We start from the raw sequence: 24,740 nt of genomic DNA on the forward strand, positions 1-24,740 counted from the left end.
CATTGTCTTCTCTTACGGAAGAAGGTCCTGATCAGGGGCTGAACATCTGATGCTCTTCTATTTGTCAGCAGTAATTGGAGAAGAAAACGCCCCTTGCTGTGTGTTTGGGTCTTTGTCCTTTGTGTGTTTTGCGGCATATTCTGGGTTTCTTTCAGGTAATCTCCACAAGACAGCACAGAAATGGTTCAATCGTAGACCAAATCTTTTGCACATCCCTCGAGTTACAAAACCTATTTGACATTGGGAAGTGCAGATGGCTCCAGCGTGTGTCCTCCTGTCTGCAGAAGTGAAGTCCCATTAGTCTCCCTGCATTCACTAGCACGTGGATTGGTGACTGTTTTACTGTACAACTTACTGTACAACTTATTTACTAGCATGCTACTACAGGAGCTGAGAAACAAAAACACATTCCCCCTAAACATTATGACTATATGACCAAAGACTAAACTTGAAGTACTGCACATCCATGTTTGGTCAACGCATACCTGGAAGCCGCATGAAAACTTGCAAATCCATATGAATGTATATTTTGGAACTGCACACTCCACAAATGGCTGAGAGCTTTCTACTTCATTAGGCTGGGGTATAACTTGTAAAGTATATGGCCACGGGTGAAGGCCGGGCTCACACGACCCTATTGTTATAGTGTGCTCCGCATGTGGCTAAAGGTTGATCAGATACTTCCTATGGGAAGTAAACCTAATCAGAACTCTTTCTAAGTCCACTGAGCGTTTTTAATAAGCTACCTTCCTATTTATTTCTTGACTTCCTCACTCACTTCTTCGCTCTCATACAGCTTGTTTAGGCAGGCAGATTCATCATTGACCCGCTCAACGAGAATCGCTCAGTGTTTCACATAATGCAAGATCAGTGTTTAAACTTAATGAGAAGTGAATGAGCTAACGATCACTCTTATTCATGCATAAAATGAACGCCGAGCAAGTAGCGAGCGATTCGCGGTCAGTCATTGGCTCGCATTTAGACCGAACGATTATTGCTCACTTCACTTGTTTGAATGATAATCGTTCCATCCTAAAAGCACCCTAAACAGACCCAGAGTGTGCGACACATTCCATCTTCCTTTTCCATTGCTGCGGGTGCTCTACTAGCGCCTCTTATAATTAGGATGGGCACAATCTTGAAAGCTGTTAACATGCGGCTCTGTTATTGCCGACTGTGCGTTTTGTTCTGACCTAAATCTAATGTACACATTTCCTGATTTTCGGAATACATTGCTTCATTAAAAGTTGATGCGTTGCTCTTTTTTTTCTCATTATGTTTCTGATTTTGCTTTTTAAAAAAACTGATGAAAATTACTCACTAAGTTTATAGTGGGTGCATATGGAGTCATAATACTGTGCCACCATATGTCAGGGAGGCTTTTGTGGCATGCCAAGACGAACAACGCATCATGGAGCACTACAATTGGGGAAGACTATTGCCTTATTATACAGGGGCATATGGTAGATACATCATGTAAGTGTAGAGTTTCAGGACTCTGAACCTTTGTGCCGCAGGCTGTACTCTAATGACATTCATAGCCTATGTTGGAGGTGCATGTTGGGCTGAACCATTCCTGGTATACAGTATATCTTTGATGGAACTCGAAGGGCACACCTAGGACTCCCAGCGGGTGAATGCAGCTCTATGGTTATCTTTGCCTACCACCAATCAGAGACTACAAGAGTCATATGCCATTCCTCTGCTGTGCTGGCTCCCAGCATCTGAGTGGTGATGCCAGGAGAATGGCATGTGTCTGCTGTGGCCTTCTGATTGGCTGTAGCAGTCAGGTGGTAGCTGTTCCAAAACAAAAACTAGAAGGACCATAGATGCTGCTTCTATTATTTTAACATGTTTTCAGCAATAGCTAAAAAGAGAAAAATTGTCCTACATCCAGACAACCCCTTTTGAACATAGGCCAAATTACAATGGATTTGACACTGGGTGAAAGAACGCCTCTTTGCATACACCTGTAGCTTAATTTGCCCTCCTATGGCTATGACCTCAGTTGTCCAGGAATTATTCTGATTGCCAGATTGGAGACAAGAAGGAATTTTTCTCCCCCCCCCTTCAATGAGGAAAATTGGCTTCTACCTTTTTTTTTTCTTTCCTTCCTCTGGATCAACATTGGGGGGTAATAGGCAGAACTGGATGGACGGATGTCTTTTTTTGGCCTTACATACGTTACTGTATCTTGTTGCTCAGGCTGCTTACTTATCACTTGTTTAGTTAGCAAACCTCAAACATGACCCATCTAATGTTGCTATGTTAATTCTATGATACTTTGTTGTATGAGCGCCCACATTTGCAGAACACCTTAAATGACCACTTAATTGTGGCTAAAGGGTAAGCGGGAGGCCTGGAACATTCCTCTCTCTGCACTTGCTTCTCTATAACCCCCACCGCTTTGGTATGACGAGCAGAGAAGAGGTTAACCTCTTGTAGACCTCGGCATGTCAATACCTGCATGAAGTAGAGACAGGCTGGCTGCGGTCAGCGCACTGTAGGAAGCTGCGGTGACCTCATGCCACATGTCTACTAGAAACGCCAAGCAAATTATAGTGGGGATCTACGAAGCCCATCCCTGTGGTCACCGGGGTACAGGCTTTCTTCTACAAAGTATGGTGAGGGGTTTATCAGGTCATCGGCTTATGGAGGCCTTAATGCTAAATCATTCTGCTGCTGGCAGCATTAGTCAGACATCTCCACCTATGACTTATCCTGATGGATCTCTTCCCAGGGAGAGTTGCAGCTCTCGGCTCCGAATGACACATCAGCATTCTACAGTCCGGGGTGGTTTTAGCACAACATGATCGGTAGGGCATGTTCACATGTGCTAGACGTGTTGCTGAAATTTGTGCGACTAAATATCCGTTCTGTATATCTCTAATGGGGCGGTCTCCTCTGCAGCATGTACATAGAGTTCTGCAAACCATATTCTGCCCTTCGGTGATCCCTTCACAGTACTAGTATGCGTCCAAATAGTAATCACATACCAACGCTACACAGGGATGGTAATTAGTTTAATTACTTTTACAAAACTCGAAAGGACAGAATGCGGCTGCACATGGATCTGGATAAGTTGGGGCAGAAAAGTGGCAAATGAGGTGTAACACTGATAAATGTAAGGTCATGCACATGGGCAGAGGAATATATGTCACCATTACACACTAAATGGGAAACCACTGGGTAACACTGACATGGAAAAGAACTTGGTGGGGGGGTTTAGTAAACTGTAAGTTTAACTGGAGCAACCAGTGTCAGGCAGCTGCTGCCAAGGTAAATAGGATCATGGGGTGCATCAAAAGAGGTCTAGGGACACATGGTGAGAACATTGTTCTTCCTCTTTACAAGTCACTGGTCAGACCACACATGGAATATTGTGGACAGTTTGGGCACTGGTACTCAAGAAGGACATATCAGAGCTTGAGCGGGTACAAAGGTGGGCAACTAAAGTAATAAATTGAATGGGTGGACTACAATACCCAGAGACATGATCAAAACTGGAGTTATTTAGTTGAGAGAAAAAAAGACAACTGAGGGGCAGAGGATCAATACTTATCTGACGCTGGTTTGAGGTTAAAACGTCTCCCATCCGCAGGGAAATTGTATGTTGGCAAGCATGAATCACGGCTCGATATCGCATTTGCCTGTGTGAACTTGGCCTCATGCCCACAGCCGGATCAGAATCCCGCTGCAAGATTCTTGCAGCGGGTTGTGGCCCCCCCCCCCCCCCCACGCACCTGCTGTGGCATTGATCTCATACTTTCCTGTCCGGCGTCTTCTCCCTCTGCTCTGTGATCTGGCGCACAGCTATGCATGCGCAGAGCCAGCGTGTCATAGGGGACGTTTCTGCGTGAGCCTCTCTAAGGCCCGCACAGATATGGGTCATGCTGCGAGTTAAATACCGCGCGAGTTTTCACGCTCTCAAATTGCAGTTGTCTGCATAGGATTACATAAACTAATGTAATCCTGACAGCGTGCCACAGAGAAAATTCTGCGGATATCCCGGAGCTCTCTGCCTTAGGACGTGGTGATGGTGAATTAAATAAGAGTATGAGAGGGGCCTGGATGCCTTTCTTGAGCGTTACAATATTACGTGTCATAGTCACTAATTACTTCAGAAGGGCTGGTGATCCAGGGATTACTCTGATTACCAGACTGAGTTAGGAAGGAATTCTTTTCCCTTTTAAATGAGAAAAATCGTCTTCTACCGTGTGTGTGTGTGTTTTGTTTTTTTTTTTTTTTGTTTTTTTTCCCCCCTTCCTCTGGATCAACATTGTGGGGTAATAGGAAGAAAAAAAGAAATGTGCATCTAGTTCAGCTTAACTTGCTGTCACCGTGATCACAGGTGGTGTTGTCTGTGATCAGGGTTATGGTAGCTTTCTTTTCCTGCTCTCATAGCTTATCTCTGCAGATTTTGACACCAGCTTTGTTGGCCCCCTTGCTTTTCCATCACTCTCACTATGTTTTCGACCTCTACACAATTCATAGTGCCCCAGATAGTAATTAGGCCTCACACAGCAAGTGCTGCTTTTAGTACCCTCCACACGGTAATAATGCTGCCTCTTCTGCCCCATAATTAATAATGCCACCTTTTCTGCCTCGATGAGAAATGATGCCCATACTGGTCCTATAAGTAAATATGCTGCTTTCTGCTCCTATAATATGTACTGGTTAAAAGGAAACCTACTGATCTATTGTACTCCCCAAACGGTTTGGACTGCACCTCCTTACTTCCGGGTGGACGGTATGTGCCAACAAGATTTGTCAGCATGAGGCAATGATCAGATGAAGAAACATTTGTATGGACATTCGTTGCTAACCATCAACCCGTAAAAAGGCTTCTAAGGGATTATAATCTGTTCTCTAGTGGCTTAGGCTAACATTTTGCAATTTCCATGAACTGGGCTGCCCTCGGACCTGCAACTTCATGCTGCTAGCGGGTGGCCGCAAGCACTTGTGTAATGGCACCGTAAACTAGCAGCCGCTTATCAGTGAGGCCGGCTTCACACTGGCGATAGCCTATCTTGCACTACGAGAGAGTGAAAACACATGAAAATGAAACCAATGGTTTCATTCTCACTTGCAATAAGTGCACAGTCGAGGCACTAAGAAAAATCAGCACTATCGCCCATTGAAAGCATAGGGAGCACATCACGCTCCCTTGACATAGCTGTGACAGCTATGGCGGGGTATTCCTTCATGCCCATGGGGAGGAAGGAATCCCCTGCTACAGCTGTAGCAGAGGTCCGCGATGCTGTCCCATTGCTTTCAATGGGGCCGGGGCTGCTACTGCTCCATTGAAAGCAATAAGTTGCAGGCAACCCCCACAGCGATCATTTTCGGGGAAGGGCTTGAAATATAATCCCTTACCTGAAAATCATCTCTAGCTGTAAAGAAAACTAAAAACAAATTTATTTTTTTTTTTAACTTGCCTTGACAAGCTGCCTAGCTCTTCTCTCCAGTCGTCTTCTGGAGGCCAGGGAATTGAAAAGCGCTGTACCCACTTGGAATGACAGCTGAGCGCTGCCTCTATGATGGCTGGGCGCTGCCTCTGATTGGTTACAGCACTCAGCCAATCAGAGGCAGCACTTTCTGGAGACAGGGATTTTTCAATCCCCGTCCGACAGACTACTGCTGGGGCCGGAGAGAAGAGCTGGACAGCTTGTCTAGGTGAGTTAAATTTTTTTTTTTTTTATTTTACACTTCTTTACAGCTAGGGATGATTTTCAGGGAAGAGCTTATTTCAAACCCTTCCCTTGAAAATCATCGCCGCGGGGGTTGCCTGCAACTCATTGCTTTCAATGGGGTGTCAGCAGCGCTGGCCCCATTGAAAGCAATGGGATAACACCGTGGACCTCTGCCACAGCTGTGGCAGGGGAGCGTGATGTACTCCCTGTGCTTTCAATGGCTTTAATACTTTCAATGCTGCGGGCGCTGGCCCCATTGAAAACAATGGGCAATAGCGCTGCTTTTTCTTAGTGCTGCGGGTGTGCAGTGAAGGCATCGCATATGAGAATGAAACCATTGGTAATGATTGGTTTCATTTTTATGCGTTTTCACTCTGTCGTAACGTAAGATAGGCTATTGCCAGTGTAAAGCCAGCCTGATGCATATAGAATAAACTGTTAGTTTTTTTTTTTTTAAGTGTTTTACGGGGACTTTAATGGATTGCACTGCAATCTACTTTTATCACCTATCTGCGGAGACTGATATATAATATATATTTTTTCTCGTCTTGTTGAACCCCTGTAATCGGTTCCTAGGTGGGTATATTATGTTGTCATGAGAGGGTTGAAATAGTCATGCGGTTTGAGTAACCGTCTGTCCTCGGTGATGTCATCGTGTGTCAGTTTATTGTTCTTTGTGTGAGCTTTCATCCCCTACTTTGAATGCATTTTATTAACTCCTGAGGCTAGCGTATTGTGTACTTCTCCTTGGCAATGAATAAAAAGAAGGTGGGTGATGCACCCTGAGCAAATAACAGGTGACGTCCCGGCGTACTAATTGCCAAATTCTAAGAGTGACGAACACGATGATGATAATGATGATCCTGCTCTAAAGCGGCATGCAGACAGGACTAACGCATCGGCTAATTTACTATACGCTATCACAATCAGAAGTGGACAAGCTCTGTAGTCTATTTTAATTGGAAGAAAGCTTACCACTGTGAGGAGCAGATTTCAATTTTTTTATTGTCCTTTTTAATGTTTCAGGCTGATAAGTTACATTTTATCTGCGCAAAGCCCTACTGACAGAGAAATACCGCAGAGAGTCTATTACAGGCTTACGATAAGCAACTGCACATGTGGAGTTCAATTTATTTCCATAGGAAAAGTGTGGTTAAGTCCTGTGAGTTTTCATAAATTCTACCATTTTTTTTTATTTTGGCTTTTTTTATTTTTTTTGTGTTCTGATAATAAAATCGGGCCGCAAAGTGTCCAGCTATTTGAAAACACGGAGGCTGCCAGACAAATTATTGGCAGCATAATCAGTTAGCTATGCCTGCTACATGTTAATGTTCTCAGCTGTTTATTTTTTTTTATTTTGAGGATCTCGAGCCGCTCGCATCATCTTGCTTTTTTTCAAAGATTTGCGGGGTCGTAAATTGCTTTAGCTTTTTACTGTATATCTATATGGGTGTTTTTTATATATAATTTATTCCTATAGAGGATTCTTCTTCCATTATTTATCACAGTAGTACTTTCCGAAAAATATTTACTTTTTTTTGTTTTTTCTTCCCTTTATTTATAGAGACGACTTTGGACATAATTTCTGGTCTGGGGAATCTTCTGCAGCCTAAGGAAGTTTCAATTTTTTCTTTTATTTTTAATTTCTTTTTTAATTTTTTTTTTCTTCTTCTACATCAACACTTGGAAAGTTTTTTTTTTTTTTTTTTGTTTGCAGACCCCATGATCCCCAGGACTCAACGAAGTTCCAGCGCAAGGGAGGCAGATAGTGTGGAGTCGGGGATCTGATCTGGCTTCATTGGAGGACTGCTTTGCATTTATTCCGGAGCACAAAGCTTTGTCATGGATCTGAGGCCTACTGTTTTCTTTCTATTCTGGACTTCCCTGTCATTACAATTGAAAGACTTGACCGGACATAAGGTGTATACAAACACATGGGCAGTCCATGTACCTGGCGGTCCTGCAGTCGCCGACCAGATATCCAAGAAATATGGCTACATTAACCATGGACCGGTGAGTGGAGGAAATTGACATATTTAGAAGGTGACACAGAAATTCCTTGTTCTCGTCGGTGGCTTTGCGGCTGCGACTTGAGTCTATTGTTTTATGATGTGCAGTTGAGCTTGTCTGCTGGTGCATTGTATTCTATGGAAAACTCTTTATGCATGTCATGTCAGAGGTACAAGCACTGCATACGTGTTGCGTGACAATTGCTGCAGGTGCAGTCATGCGAGAGAGACTATTGTATGATATGATATATACTTTGAGCCAGGAAACAAGTCTTCGAAGGCTGTGTCTTGGGAGAAAGAGGAGAATGTAAGTTTATCCTCTCAAAGAATATATGGAGACATGGCATAAATAATACTAGAAAGGTATCGGTGATGTTTCCCTTTAACACCTTGATGTCTAGAATACTTAGATTTACGTGGCTGCTGCATTGGCATGTGCTGCTGCGATGTAAATCTAAAGTCTTAGGCTGAATTCACATCTATGCTGGGGATTGTGTTTTCTTGCTGCGTTATGAATCTGAAGCCTGTGCAGAGGTTGTTGTTCAGGGAGGGGGAGGAGGTGAGCTGTGACTATCACCTGTTGTGAATGGTGGATCATGTATTTTCTACATCTAGTTGTCACCTCTCATTGTAATGCTGCCTGTGTTGATAATGAGATGACTGCTAAAACATGTTCTGTAGAGACTAGGAAGTGTCAACTAGTATTAGGCCTAGTGGTCAGTGCGAATACTGACAGACTTTAAAATGGGTTTTCTGGCTTGGTTTCCCCTTCCCAATCATTGTTTAACAGACTTGTTAGAGTTGTAAATTGATTTGCAGGAATGCTGCCACCCAATAGGTGGCACTGAAGGGGTATTGTTCCATCTTACTTATTTGCATAAATTACCCAGAGGAGCATGCATGGCCTTATAAGTCTTCTTACTCAGCTTTTCAGGTGTTTTCTCACACCTCTTCTGTGTGCTCTCCTTGGGAAGAGATGATTCCCCCGCCCCTCTCCCGCACCTTCCTGGCCCACTCACCCCCTAGGTGTCTCCACCCCTCTTGATCAACAAAATGGTTTCTGAAATGCATGGTGGCTTAGTGGATAGCAGTGTTGCTGGGGTACTGGGTTCAAATCCCACCAAGGACAATATCTGCATGGATTTCATCCCACACTCCAAAAATTTACTAGTAGGTGAACTTAGATTGTAAGCCCTAATGGGGACATCAAGTGATGTACAGCGCCACTAAATGAGTTTGTGCTGTATGGAATAAATCTAGATCATGATATCAACAAACGTTCTTAGGCTGGGTCACAAGGGTGGATTCCAGTTGCGATTGGCATCCGTGGCAAAATACGGGCATTAAAAAGCATTTAAATATTTTTTTGCTCGCGGATACGGGTTGCATATTCCACAAGCAGAAGAAAAATTGCAGCATGCTTTATCTTGCCATGGATTCTGTGTGAACAGCCACGGATTCTGTGTGAACAGCATCTGTTGAAGTCAATGGAGGGCGTCCAACCCTCAGCCCATACGCAATTATCATTGCATATGGGCCACGGGTACTCGCATTGTCATTAAACAATGATGTGGGAAATACAAACCTTCAAAAAAAAAACTCCGGTCATCCGCCACAACAGAAAATTGGGTATGCAGGGTCCCGGCCAGGCTTGCCGCCGGAGTCTGCTGCGGGCCTCCCACACTCTGAATTCGGTCTGCCTGTGTGAGCCCGGCCTTAAAGTATACTTGATCTTTGTCCAGTAGGTCATTTTCTCAGTACACATTCCCTTTAAGTTGATTTAGTGTCTGCTTGATTTTTGCTGGAAACCGTCAGTTTTACAAACAAAACCACACCAATTGTAATGTTTGGGGGTTAAATCTGGTATCCAGCAAAATCCATCAGCCTCTTAACGAGCAGTTTAATAACTGCAGCGGCCGCATCAGATCTGCGGTGTGCAGCTTCGTGGGTCTCTATTGTAAAGCATGTTTCACAACAATTCTCTGGTATTACCCGGAGTCTCCCGGATGAGAGGGGAGGAGTGCAAGGAACTGTTTACTTGGACGTGACCTCTGGACTCGTGTTACGCTTCGGAGCCTTGACCACCAGGCTATTCCCTTGTTTGTCCTAGATTTCCTCAGCTGTTTGTTCCTTGCTGTCTGTGGTCGGTTAATGATTTCACCTGGCAGTCATGGTGAATTTTGGACTATTTAGACCCAAAACCTCCCGGCATCCTTGGACTGTCACTTATTCCAAGCTGTTGGTTGTCCATGATGTGCTACAGATCCCAACTGATGGTTTTATATGGCAACTCCGTTTTGTTTGTGTTGAGACTTGTCTGCCCTGCCTGACTCCAAACTCACTACTAGATTGTGACCTAATGGCCAGGAATACAGGAAGCCGTGGGTTCGCATAGTCCAGTGATCACCATAATTGGCCACGGCAGGTGGGATCAGTAACCAGACATGGGCAGCAAGAAACCTATGGCTGAGAGAAGCTAGGACAAACAACTCTGAATAGCCTTGTGGTCAGGAATGCGGAGCGTGACAGAAGGGGTCCGGGGTTCAAGTCTAAGTGCACACAGTTCCTGACAAGGAGACTGATATGAAGCGGACAGCTAGTTAGCAGAAAAAAGTTACATGCAGGAAGTGTGTATGTATGTGTATATATATTCCATTCCCTTATATCCCTTTTATACCCATATATACCACATTGGGTATGGAAGCTTTGAAACCTAATAAAGTAAAGCCCCCTTTACTTCCTGACAGTTCTGCAGGGCGAGCGGGTGGTCTTTGCTTGTTTGTACGGATGTTCCTGCAGACACTTCTAAGGGCTCGTTCACATTTCACTATCAGCTCTGTCCAGGAGTACCGTCAGGGTATAGATTTAAACAGAAAGTTGATTTCCGCTCGTTGGCAGGGGGGAATCGTTTAACACAGCATGTCTTTGGACGGACATTGCTGTGGATTTCGTGGCAGGTGTCTTACGGCGATAATCTTGTCCGTGGGCATTTGGGCCTTTAATATGTAGCTTTATTTGTTTTATCTTTTGTTGATTTTGGTATCTTGATCAGCAAAGTATCAAGTGTACTAGTTATGTTTCCATTCGCTCTTCATGAGTACTTGGTGTAAAACTACACGGTGTGGGTGATCACATGCCGCTGAACCTCTCCCACTCATGGTGTCCCATAGCCAGACAACTAGGCTGTAAACTACGTGGGCATTGTCCATTGTGAATGGGTGAGGTTCCACCCATGTGCTATGACTTCTCATCTCTCCACTTTTTATCCAATACAACTGAAAGATCTGAAATTTTATATATGGAGTTGTCCTTTTTTAAATCCTTGCTTTTTTTACTTGTACAATTTGATATATGAACTTAAGCTTGCCCAAACTATTTGACAAACTTTTCATAGTGGCTATAAATGAAGCCTTTAATGAAATGGCTGACATAAGGCAGTATTTATATAGTTTTAATCTATCGCGCTTCTGCCTGCGTGCCGGCTTTCCAAGTAGATCTGTGTATGTTAATTCACCACCTTCCTCATAAATGGAATAGATGGATATACTCTTTCCTGATTGTGTCTTTGTATCCATGTCTTATTACAGGATTCGTATACTTGGTGTGTTTTGCCCTTTTATGGCTCTCTGGATCGTTTCGGTTTATTTCTGAGTGCTTTTCTATAGACTTTTTATTTATGTCCTCTTCCCTGAATTCTGGGAATGATACAAGAGGTTGTAACATTTAGTGTCATTCCTTCCGCTGCCTTACATTCTGCTACATTCACCCCCCAGTTCTTGCTTTGCTGCATTGTGATTGTTTCCATCATTGTGTATTTCCGCGCAGATGAACTTGTGCCGTTGTCTTCATAGTGTCTGGCTGCTCTATGGATCATTGCTTTGTTCAGTACACAGTTTTATGTCCTTAAAATCTCGCCTACAGATCCTCCTAATACGCAGCCACTTAAGTCTCCTGTTTTTCTGACCAGTGTTCATTTACGGAGGATATGAGTATTGACTTAGTTGTTGTACTTTAAGGATCATTAAACCGTCTTTAATATTTGTCTCCATAAGCGCTGGACTAGAATGTGTTGTGCGAGTTTATGTAAAATAATCTATAAAACCTGGATCTGGTCTTCTGCTGCGGCTTATGTATGAAAGATGCCGGCGGTAGGAAGGCTCGCAAATCATCCTCTATTTTTATTTACTGCTGCCACTTCTTGCAAAGACTTCTTTAAAATGCTGCAACATGTTTTATGTACATTTCAAATTGACAGACTCCTATTAGATCTGGAAAGGTTAGAAATATGGACCCCCGATATCTGTTTTTTTTTTTTTTTAGTGGTTTATTAATGGCACATTCCTCCACAGGTTGAGACCGTTTTTTATGAATTTCTTTTGAAATCCTCAAGTCATTTTTCTCCTTTCTGTGTGTATGACCCCCATTGTGTCCTATGACTTTATATTATGAGACTTCTCCTATCTCTGATATGAAGGTGTATATTACTATGGGGAATATCCTTTGCATGTCTCTTCTGTGGTGTCAAGGAATCCTGATATGTAATTGTTGTATTATACAGGGTGATGGCAAAAAGAGATTCAGCGCTCAATATTGATGTCCAGTATTGAAATAACAATGGCGTACTTGGATAGGAAGGTATGAATACGCTGTGTGATGGTATGGCACGGCACATGGGCTTCTTGGGGCCCCGGCACATGGATATTAGAATTTTTTTTTTTTCTGAGAGTGAGGGGGATCAATGAGCGGAACAGGTTGCCACAGGAGGTGGTGAGTTCTTCTTCAATGGAAGTGTGCAAACAAAGGCTAGACAAATATCTGTCTGGGATGATTTAGTGATCCTGCATTGAGCAGGGAGTTGGACCTGATGACCCTGGAGGTCCCTTCCAACTCTATCATTTTATAGATTTCAACTTTGTATTGTAGCTCCTGTAAGAGTAAAAGCCAACTGGAAAGTTGAAGAGTAGCTTGTGAGGGGCATAAATCTTCTTTCCACGTCTCTAAGTCCAGTGGGACCGCAGCTATAATTAAAATAAGGAAAGTGTACAGGTAGTGGCCTCCTTCTGCTACAATACATGCGTGGAACCGTCATTGGACTGGCATTCATTCCAGGGACTCTGCAGGAGGTCCAGGTACTGATTTGCTTTGAGATAACTGTGGATTACTTCCTGGATGATCTGCCCCTTACTGTAGTAGGAGGTGGTCACCTCAAGTACGTTTTTCATACTTTAGCCATAGGACGTAGAGAGAAGCAGAAAGGGATTCCTGCTTCTCACGAGCTACTCTTCAGTTTTGCAATTGGGTTTTACTCTCTTACAGGGGCCCCAACACAAAACCATGTACAGGGACCCATGCATCATACCATCATGTGGGTCAGGTACTGTATCTTTTCTCCTTAGGGAGAGCACCTAGGAGGTGAGTGAGGAGTCTTATAAGGCCATTCATGCCCCTCTGAGTAATATGCACATAAGGGAGAGGAACATGAATGGCCTTATAACACTCCCTCACCTTCTAGGTGCTCTCCTTAAGGAGAAAAGCGTTCCTGACCCACGTCACTGGCCTCTCGCTAGCCGAGCCAGAAACTTACTGAACACAGATGAGTGGCAAATACCCCGAAACAGCTGTCTGTGTAGGGAATCTGGCTTGGCTTTTAATTCCTAGTCCTTGTTACAAGGCTTGTATAAAGAGTCTAACATTGATTTGCAGGAATACTGCCTTCCAATAGGTGGCACTGCAGAGGTATTTTTCAACCTCCCTTATTTGTATACCATCATGTAGCTCATCCATGCCTTCCTATTGAAGTACACTATTGTTTCCATATATAACACCAGTATTGAGATACGACACTGATTCACTCTTTATACAGAATTCCTATTAAAAGCTCTTCTACATTTTATTTCTACAAAAATGTAGTTAATGTAGAAAAAGAAGTGACAGGTGTAGTTTTATTCTACAGAGCCTGTGTGTCTATTTTCTTCCCTAAGGTAAATGGTTTTGAACTGTAGACTTTAGTAATCTGAGACCTGGGAGAAGCCATCTGACAGCCCGGAAAGCCGGTGGTTGATGGGCCATATAACCCTTCCGGAACAACTAGACTTGTCTGTTATTATCTGTGGATTGGCTCTCAACTAGCTCGCCGCTGTGCTGATGGCAATGGAGAGGAATAGCTGCTTGGCAGCAGTGAAGCCATGCCATCAGCTAGCATGTTCTCTTTGGTATATTGCAATGTGGCATGTATTATCTCTGGGGGTGGTAAGGGGTCTTTTTGTCCTGCATTGCACGTAGTAACCCGAGTCCATGTTTAGACTTGTTGTTGGTTGCTGCAGTATGTGTCACTAGGATGGCTTTTTTTTCCTGTAATTTTTGCTTTACATGGTTCTTTATTTTTAGCAGCGGCTGTAAAGAATTTACTAAATCTTTGCAGGAGAGGACGACTCGCGGCCTGGTATTTACACACACTTCCTCTTTTATTTTTATAATGTGGGAAATGCTCTGAGGTTTGTAAAATCTACGACTGCTTACATGTTATTAACTTAGGCTGGTCTCACACGACCGGATTTGTATTGCCGATTCCGCGACTACCGTCCGTACAGACTAATTGAAGTCAATGGAGGCGTCCGACCCGTAGCCCATACACTATGAACATTGTGTTTGGGCTGCGGGTACCCGTGTCGGCACTAAGTGACTGTGCAGGAAATGCAAACCAAGAAAAACTAAAGCTGTACTGCACATGGCCGACGTAGTCGCCGCAGTCATCCACAGTACAGTTTAGTACGCAGGGTCACCGGCTGGGCTGACAGACTGAATCCGCTGCAGGCCACCCACATGCGGAATCAAACCTGTTTGTGTGAGCTCGGTCTTATGTGTATACTTCTGTAGAGAGGGAGAAAAAGGACATCTGTATTAGGGGAAAAAATAGGTTCTGGTATTAGAATTCCTATGTGCTTTGAAATATATATCAGTTACTTTCATTCTTTCTGGAGGGGAAGGATATTACAGGATATAAATCTTAGGGTAATTGTTAATCCGGGTATACAGGCAGGTAGGAACGATTAGGGTTGATCCAGGGATTAGTCTGGTTGCCACTAGGGAGTCGGGAAGGAATTTTCCCCCAAAAGGGCTAATTGGCTCCTGCCTCTTGTTTTTTTTTTGCCTTCCTCTGGATCAACAACATAAGAGGATAAACAGGCTGAACTAGATGGACATTGTCTTCATTCGGCCTTACATACTACCGTATGTTACTATGTTAGTATGTTACTTCTCCTGGTGCTCTTCAACATCAGAATGGTCCTCATGCAAACAAATATGGTTTGAGACTAGTCCCTTCAAGATAGAGACCACTCCATTCTCAAAATGTGTTGCATGCCATTACACCTATTACTTTAAATGCTATGGAAACCTTTTAGGCATGAAAAATCAATGTACACACACCTTGCTAAGTCTCTGCAGAAAAAAAAAACGATACCCCTACCTGTTTCTTTTTTTTTTTTTCCTTCTCATGGATTTAGAAAGCCTGATACTTGGTTTGCAGGCTCTCCTACATCCAGGTTTCTGTATCGGGGGCATTCCCAGCACTGATCAACTAGTCTCTCTCATGAAGGTGCACAAGTGTAGCTTCCCCTCCTTTTCTCTTGAAGAGGCTGTGTATCATAATCACAGCCACTCGATACTCCACAGCTATGTCACTATCTCTTCCTTCTCTAAGTAGTTGTTGGTCCCATTTCCCCCTCACTGCTAAGAGCTGAACATTCTCCTGGAGTGAATTACAGCCCTCTGGAATAGTAGCTTTCTCTGCTCTCTTGATCTCCACCACCATCCCTGCAATTGTCATACAGCCCTCTGTTATAGTAGCTTTCTCTGCTCTCTGTCCTCCTGATCTCCTCTGACACTGTCATACAGCCCTCTGTAATAGCTCAGTGAAAAGTCAGTAAATGCATGTTCGCAACATGAGAGCAGGCTAGTTGTGGAGAAGCTGGGCAACCACCTGTCATTTTACTCTGTCAGAAGTCGCTAAGGTTTCAGTCCTCCAGTCTGCAACACCTTAAACAATCCAAGCATAGAAATCAACCCATTCAGAATTTTGTAATGGAAATCGATTACAAATTGTCTTTATTTCTAAAAATACTTTGAATAAAAAAAAAGTGTGAAGGTGAACATACCCTTTAAATTCTTTGCGTTCTTACTGAATTAGGAACTATATTATACCTTTTTGGTGCAACTCTTCTTTTCTATAGCGTTTGTAGAGAGGATTAGAAGAGGTGTGATATAGGTTCTCCCTTATCTATTGAATATTTTATAGGTACAGAATTGATAGCAGCTCCTCTTATCCCTGTGACTGTGTAAATGTGTGCATGAATTTTCTTATCTTTTCTTTAAGTATATTTTTTATTTATGTTCTGTGTATTAAAACTTATTTTTCGTGTCTCATACAGAAAGTTATGGTCATCTAAATAAAAAATGAGCATCAGGCATTTTATGATCTATCACTTTCACTTGTACATGGTGTCTTTTGCATTTTAAGGATTTGTTCTTCATCCGATTTTTCTTTAATGTTTCAAATAACCACAAATCCTAGAAGTGATTCTGCTCTGCGGATAACTAAGTATCTGTAACTAACTTGTCTTTTCGACTATATATGTACCCTTTTTGAAAGCTTGTAATTCATAATAATATATATTCGGTGTGTTGATGAAGGGTAATAAGCGCCACGGTGTCACGCTGAAGAGGGTAGGCTCCGGAACGCGGCATGCTCATAGATTGGGTTTAATCACTGTTGTGTGTCAGTGCAGGAGCTTTCCCTTTCCTCTGTGTCACCGCAGGGAGCAGCTGAAAACGTATTATGCTGTGCTTTCTGAGATGAAAAATTGCTAGCATAGTGCCTGTGTTACACTGCCCTGAAGCCAAGAGCTATGAAGCCCTCCTTGTCATCTTCTAGGCACTGCGATTGTAGTGCTGGGGACTAATTCTAGGAATTTATGCTTTACCTCTGATTTTAGATGTTTGATTGTAACATTCTAAATGATGTTAGTATAGCACTGTGTGTATGCTGAAGCAGATTAGTTGTTCATGACTATAACTAAAGTAATAACATATGCAAATTGTGTTCTTATTATATATATTTTTTTACTTTAACGTATTTAATGAAACAATTGCATACATTAGAATTCTGTGCATGTATGGTTCTTTCCAAGACAGTATAAAAAGTGATAACCGTAAAATATAGGGGGTTCTGTTTCTACTTTTGGAGACTACCAAGAAAGCATAGGGGAGTCCTATAGGCAATGCTCCCCCCCCCCCCCCCCATTTTACAAAGGATCTGGAGGAGGGAATTGATGGAAAACCGATCAAATTTGCTGACAACACAAAGCTAGGAGGGATAGCTAACACTAGAGAAGAGAGTATTCAAAAAGATCTAGAAAAGCTCAAACAATGGGTGGCGACTAACAGAATGGTATTTAACAAGCAGAAATGCAAAGTCCTACATCTGGGCAAGAAAAATGAAAAAAAGGCACGTATAGAATGGGAGGAATTGGGCTAAGCAGCACATGAGAAAAAGATGGGTATGCTAATAGATCATAGACTGAACATGAGTCAACAATGTGATGCAGCAGCCAAAAAGGCAAACACAATTCTGTATTAATTATGTATTGCTGGATTAATAGAAGCATAGAGTCTAGATCACGTGAGGTAATTCTCTCCCTCTACTCTTCCTTAAGGCCCATTTACACGGAGCGATGATCGCTCAAATGAGAATTTGAGTGACCGCTTTGAGCGATCATTTTGCATAAACTATTAAGTAGCTACTTAAGAGCAATTAGGTGTGCAAATGAAGGCAGTTTAATAGCTGAGGACTCTTATCTGCATTCAGTTCCTTTTGTTCTCCAACGGGAAACAATGCTATCAGCACTGCTGATAAGGCTAAGGGACGATTTTTAGGTTAGACTAAATTTAACAATCAGCCAGCAGTGCGCGAAAAGTGCACGATGGGCGCACATTTAGACGCAACGGTGATCACTCAAACGATCGCTTTTTAGCGGGTTTTTTTTTGTTTTTTTTTACTTGAGCGATCATCGCTCCGTGTAAATGGGCCTTTAGTCAGACCTCATCTGGAATACTGTGTGCAGTTCTGGGCACCGCTTTTTAAAAAAAGACAGACAAACTGGAGCAAGTTCAGAGAAGAATTACCAAGATGGTAAGCAGTCTACATATCATGTCCTATAAGGAATGGTTAAGGACCTGGGAATGTATATTCTAATTTACACAAAGAAAGGCCAGAAGCAATAGGATGAAAGTGAAAGGGAGAAGAGACAGATTAGATATTAGAAAAAACTTTCTGACAGTGAGGTTGATGAATGAGTGGAACAGGTTGCCACAGGAGGTGATAAGTTCTCCTTCAATGGAATTGTTCAAACAAAGGCTGGACAAATATCTGTCTGGGATGATTTAGTGAATCCTGCACTGAGCAGGGGGTTGGACCCGATAACCCTGGAGGTCCCTTCCAACTCTACCATTCTAGGATTCTAAGTGATGCCATGTTATATCTAGTGCAGGTACTGCATGACGTTGACAGCTTTTCTGGAGTGTTCCTTGTTTAATCCCTGTTTTTTCAGGAGATGACCATGATGCATTTGTGCTTGCAGGACCCAGAGCGGCCATTAGGCAGGCTCTACAACCATAAACTTGCCTATAGCTTTTATATCTGTGATGTTGTCCGGCAGGCCCCGTAGTGATAACATACATGTATGTTAGTTTGTATAAATGGCTGCCAAGACCCCTGTGATGGATTAAACCCTTTCCTTCCATCCATTGGGTCTTGGGCTTCTCTTACACAGAGCAATAAATCATTTGCTCATTCGCTCCTACAACCTGTTTATACAGGTAGATAAGTTGTTGGCCGTTTCGTTCGGAACTGCATTCTCATATTATTCACATTCACTCCATCAGTGGGCGACTAAATGATCGCTGTTCGCAACGACGTGCAAACGATTATTCTTATGCCTGCTTAAAATGAACGAGAAGCAAGCAAATTCTCGTTCATCATTCAATCACTGGCCGTGCTTACACAGAACGATCGGTGCTCAAATTTGCATGATCTAACAATTTTTTTCTTTAAACATAAGCGATCCGTGTAAAAGGGCCCTGAGAGCTAAAAGGCTGCGCACATCCTGGGAGGCTTCATGCTGCTTTAAGCCCCAGGAGGCTATGCAGATTAGCTGTGACAAAGCCAGCGGAGAGTCATTAGTGTAATTCTATGTTTGTTTGGAGTCCTCATAATACATTACATCCTGTACTGCCTTTCCTGAAACCCCGGAGCCAGGAAACTAATTGTAAAGCTTATTTTTATTAAAATCAGCGGCTGGCCCCCTATGGCTCCTCGGCTGTTGTAAGACTACAACTCCTACCATGCCCAAGCGGCTGTATTTGATCTGCAGGTCGTCGACTGCTGACTTGATTTATTCTTATTTATTTGTTTTATGCCCTTAAAATCCGTAAGCGACGTCTTGAGGTTTCCTTGTAAGAATACAATAAAAATCCAAACCAGGCCTCCTTATGTGAAGAACGCATTTGCTACCACCCACGTGTCGTGGGGATGAGTGGATTTTGGCCGCACTTCTCTAACCACAGGTTCTGGTTTCAACTGTGCAGATCATTTAAGGGTATACAATCCAATTGGCAGCAGTAGTCGCTCATGGGGGGGGGGGGGGGGGGGGAATACAGGCCTGTGTGTGATTCATGAAAACAATCATCACCGTAGATCAATAGAGCCCTTCCTGATTTTTCCGGGATTTTCTGTTCTGCAGTCGTTCCTTCGGAGTACTGTAGAGTATCCTGCCACTTTATAATCACACAAGCATGGAAGTGGTTTTTGCTTTCCAGCCCATTGCATACATACACATCATGTAGAGCTCCGAAGCTGTTAACATTCGGCCCCGAGGTGCTGATCTGTGAGTGCGGCTCTTGGAAGATTGCGTAGACCGCTGATGCCCAAGCGGTTGCTTCGTGAATGCTGATTAACTACTAAGAGAATTGGATGACACCAGGGCCTCTCACTCTTATGGGGAGAAGTAAGAGACACAGTGGGTGAAAGTTTATAAAGTCTCATTTATATTAAGTTCAGAGTCTAAACGGAACTTTATTTTAATTATCCTAATAAAGGGTACCAATATAGGTAAGTAAATCCCGTACACTCATAAATACCTGCCCCAAAACACCAGCCAAATGTAGGTGGTCAGTTTTATCACCTATTGTAAAGGGTGGATGCTGCCTTATGTACATGTAGGCGTTAGCAACATGCCAGTGAGGTTAGTGAGGACTGCTGTAAAGCTTCCCCTACACATCAGGTAGCATCAGACTATAGGGCTCTGCAGTCAGTAGGAGAAAATGCAGGATTTTATGATTTAACCCTTTCCAATCCACTGTCTGACCTCTGAAGACATTATGATTTAAGGCTGTACAGCTCTGATGTTGGAAGACATCCGTTGGGGGTTCTCTTACTGTATATTGCCAGCTTCTCTGCTGTCGGAGCCTATCCAACGATCCAACGTGTCACCTCATGCAGTACTGGCTTTAGCCAGCAGATAGCGCAACTGTATTACAACAGTAAAAGAGAAAGCCCCCTAGGAAAACCAGGATACACATTGGATTGAAAAGGGTTAAAGTATATAGTGACCGAAAACTAGGCAAAAAAATTGTAAACCATGTTGAATATAAAAATGTGACTCCTATATGTCCTTTTCTGATGACCTCTTCCCTTTTAACCCTTTAACACCACAGAACATTTACGTCCTTGGCACATGGTACTTAATGCAAAAGGACATAATCTTACATCCTGTGGGTGGCACAGGCTCAGAAGTAAGCCTGTGCCATCAGCAGCAGGAGCTGGCTGGGACTGATAGCTGGCACATAAAGGGTTCACATGGGAAGCTCACTCCATCTTTGAAGTCATCGGCCCTCCACTGTGTAATTTTTGGAGGGCCTTCGGGTTGGCATGGCAACTGGACGCCAGACAATATGAACACTGTTGTAACTGATAATGCATTGCAGTACAGATGTACTGCAATGCAGTATCATTGCTAACATAGTTTTCTGGTTCAAGTCCCATACAGGGACATAAAGAATGTGGGAGGGTAAAAAAAAAGTGAAACAATAGGAACTGGTTTTTCTGTTTGTTTTTTTTTTCTTTCTTTTTTTTGTATAAATGTAAAATAAAAGCCCCACATAATTTGATATCGCATCCATAACAACCCATACAATAAATCAAAACAGTATTTATGTAGGACTTAAAAAAAAAAAATATGTATGTACCCCAATATGGTACCAATGAAAACTACAGCTCGTCATGCAAAGGGCACTCCATCAGAGCCCCATGCATTGACAAATAAACTTATGGGATTTTGAATGCAGCGATGCACAAAAAAAGCAAAAACTTTTTTTTGGCATTGTGATAATCATACAAGTCCGTGGAAAAAAAAAATGAAGAATTCCTTTTTTATGTCGTATGATTAAGACCACCTGCACACAGGCGGATTTTTACGGTGGGCATCCGCACCGCGGATTCGTAGCAAATGCCATCCAAAGCATGCTATGGGAAATCGACAATTCACTAGGCAGAAAATTAAGCCCTCATATGACCGTGTTGACAGACATATGTGGAGAAAGCCGCCCCCCTCCCTCGTTGCGTTCTGTGATACGCAGGTCCACTTGAGTAGCACTGGACATTCTTGTAGCTTGCTTGTTCCTGCCAATGGCCATTGATTTTCTGTCTGGCTGTACGGTGGCTTTAACCAGGACAGTAATGCGTGGAGCAGCTCTTTGGCTGTACATTAGTCTGCTTTTCTGTGCAGTGTGTCGCACGCCGGCTCTGACTATCCGGTATGTCCGGGTTTGCTCAAGTCTTGTATATGTGAAGCCTACTGCATTAGGGGTTGTGTGTCTCCGATAATGTGTGTGCATTATAAATGTATCTCCATACTCCAGGACAGTGCGGCGGCGGCGGTTGGGATTTCACAGCTCTACTGGGTGCATGTACTGGTAATGAAAAGGCTAAGAGGCCCATAAAGTTAATGAGGTGTATCCATTTTACTGCCATAAAGCTTCCACTGGCCGCTTGTCTGCAGCATTGCACTTCTTTAGCAATTGTGGGTCATAGTGGAGAACCTTGGAACATGTTGTATGCTCATGCTAGTCTACTATATACTCAGCAACTGACCTAGTTAAACGTATAGATTAAGAAAAGTTACGGTAAATACATTTTATTGAAGACTCTTTTTCTTTTTCTTAAATTTTTTAACTGTGAAAACCCTAATAATGCTTAATCTTTTATTATTCTGTTAGATTTGATTCCAAAATTTGAATAAAAAGTTTCATTTTTCTTTCCTAAGGGTTTATTTAGGTGTAAAATTATAGTTTATCCTTTTTACTAAAGGCCATAAATATCCATTGTCAGGTACCCACACAGTTTTCTGGGCATTTGCAGCTGATTTCTGCAGGAAGCAGGTATCTCCGTTCTCACTACAGTGGCCAGACTTGGTATTGCAGGCCATTTACTTCAGTGGGAGCGTTTGTCTGTAATGCCAAAACTGGCCACTGCAATGAGAACAGATCGTTGTTTCCTGTAGAAACCAACTCAATGCAAGAGTGCATCGGCCCGACAAATGGCTGATCAGCAGGGGTACGCTACCCGGACCTAGACTAATCTGTAATTGATTACCTATTCTAACAATAGACCATCAAACCATTATTTTTGGAGATGGCTTGTATACCAAAAGCAGGAGGCCCCATACATTGCAGCCCTAATTACTGACTAGCACATGTTATTAAATTCGGGTTTCCATTACATGCCCTGCTTCACATCACTATCTTGAAGCTAGTAGCCTCGTTCATCCACAACTTCCAATTTCATGGATAGAATGACAACTACGGAATGGCAAGATTTCCTTCCAACCACGCTCAGAGAAGGAGAACTTTGGACAGGCTTTCTAGGTTAGAACATCGATGGCCTATCCTAAAGATTTTTCTTAAATAGTCAAGGGGGATAAATCTGTGAAGCAGAACTTCCTGTATTTCCTGTAATTAGAAGCTTCAGGCTCTCTCTGACTACCGTTACTGATGAAGATGACTGATGAGCGTGTCACACAGTTGTAACGGAGATGATCACAGCTCAGTCTCTTAACTCTACTTCTAATCTTCATTTACTTAGAATATTGAGAGATGCGTAATGACAGTGTTCTCTCCGGGCAGTGCCAGCGGGCAGTGAGGGTACTGGCTCTGCTTTACTTGTGTGTTTGAGGTGTCACGGGGGATTTAGTAAGAAGCAATAAAATGCCAAAATTTAAGATGGTATCTAATATGAAGCCAGGAGTATTGCAGGCAAGTCAAGTATGTTTAAAACAAGTTTGTGTGTGTAGTTGGAGGGGGATGGGGACTCATGAAAAGTAGTTTTATTTCTGCTGAAAGTTCTTTAACATAATGGGATAGTTTTTAAATGTGGAAACACAAGTGTTTTCCAGTACCCCCCCCCCTTCCCCCCATCCCTCCTGTAAAGGTAAAATCCAAATACTTTATTCCCTCATGTTAAACTATATACAGGCAGTAAACCCCAGAAAGATACTCCTTAGATGTCTCAGACTAACACTTCATCTATAGCATCATACCAAGGACCATGTGTTCGGTCCAAAACGAAAGAGCTTTTTCTTCTACTTTGGACTCTTGCCTATAATATTATATAATATATATATATATATATATATATATATTCTCCTCATGATGAATGCTAGACTCGTGCTTTCAGGTTCAAGGCTGACATGGGGGATCCTTCACTGCATCGTGTCGTATGCATATTGGACATGGTAGAACCTGCAGCCTGAGCTTGCATGGTTGATGTACAATGTCAAAATCCACCTCCCCACTCATTCACCAGCCCAGTGGATCACCACCTCCTCGCTGCTTGCAGAAAACACCTTGAAGTCTCCCACATGGTTGAAGTGAACCTGACCACTCTCACAGGTATAGATTGTGAGCCTCAATGGGGACAGAACTCAATTTCAAGTGATGTAAAATTGGATGCGCTATATATGAAAGTTATTCTAGCCAATGGCGCTGAGTTGCAATACCACACAAGACCTTTGGACCTGTGTGGCGCTGTTTTTGGAAGAAGCCAACATCTTTTTCTAATCTTGGACAATGCCTAGAACTGCATCAAGATGTAGAGCGTCATGTGCCAGTTGAGAATAAGTGAGTAACAAAAAAAAATTCCCTCATCGTTACATATTTTATAAGGCGAAGAAAAGTTTATGCTTTTTAATTGTTCTCTAGAGTCAAACTACGGGTTACAAGAGATTTAACCCTTTCCAATCCAATTACCTTGCCACTCGCACACTCCCCAGCCCTTATTTATTTTTGGGTGGGAAAGTGCTTTGTGAATTTCTTGGAATTACTTAATAAACACATAAAAATGACCCATCATGATGATTTTTATTAACAATTAAAAAAAAAAAATTAAATGTGAGTTATGAGTGTTTCACGTCAGGAAGATCATTTGTAATTCTGTAAATATGTGTGTTGATATTATATACATCTATATAATAAGACTCTCTATTTCTAACTTCTCTAATTCTATCCCTAACTCTGTGCCCTAGAGAGGCATCCTATAACTGCATCCAATATAGCGTAGGTCTCTAACACTATGCAGAAGAGGACTCCAATGTCAGAACTGTCTTCTGCATAGTGTTAGAAACATGTGTTGGACCTCACCCGACATGGGAGCTACGCAGGGAGATCTCGCTGTCGGGCGAGGTCAGACTCTGGATTGGAAAGGGTTAAAGTTATTGTACAAGGAGTTTTATGTCAAAAACCCCGCTCCAGCTCTCCTCTAAGTCTCCCCTCTGACATCATGTTTGCGATCTGCCAAGCCGGTTTACGGGATGGCACAAGCAGCTGCAGCCAATGACAGAGCTCAGTGAGCGATCGCTGAGCTCTGTCATTGGCTACAGCAGCCGGTGGCGTCCAGTCACAGGCAGGACTGCAGCCTGTAAACAACTGA

General features: G+C 42.8%; 1 protein-coding gene across 2 annotated transcripts in view; it reads left to right on the plus strand.

Annotated features, from left to right (window-relative positions):
- The window catches only part of FURIN (furin, paired basic amino acid cleaving enzyme), a 216,003-nt gene that overhangs the window by 16,151 nt on the left and 175,112 nt on the right, over nt 1-24,740 (plus strand). For both annotated transcript variants that reach the window (XR_010790390.1, XM_066592733.1), the window contains exon 2: nt 7,258-7,706. Coding sequence is in view for 1 of the 2 variants with exons in the window: in XM_066592733.1 (XP_066448830.1) it covers nt 7,536-7,706 (171 nt within the window). In the remaining variant the exon portion in view is untranslated. The remainder of the gene's footprint in view (nt 1-7,257; nt 7,707-24,740) is intronic.

Source organism: Eleutherodactylus coqui, chromosome 2, assembly GCF_035609145.1.
Source record: "Eleutherodactylus coqui strain aEleCoq1 chromosome 2, aEleCoq1.hap1, whole genome shotgun sequence".
Lineage (NCBI taxonomy): Eukaryota > Metazoa > Chordata > Amphibia > Anura > Eleutherodactylidae > Eleutherodactylus > Eleutherodactylus coqui.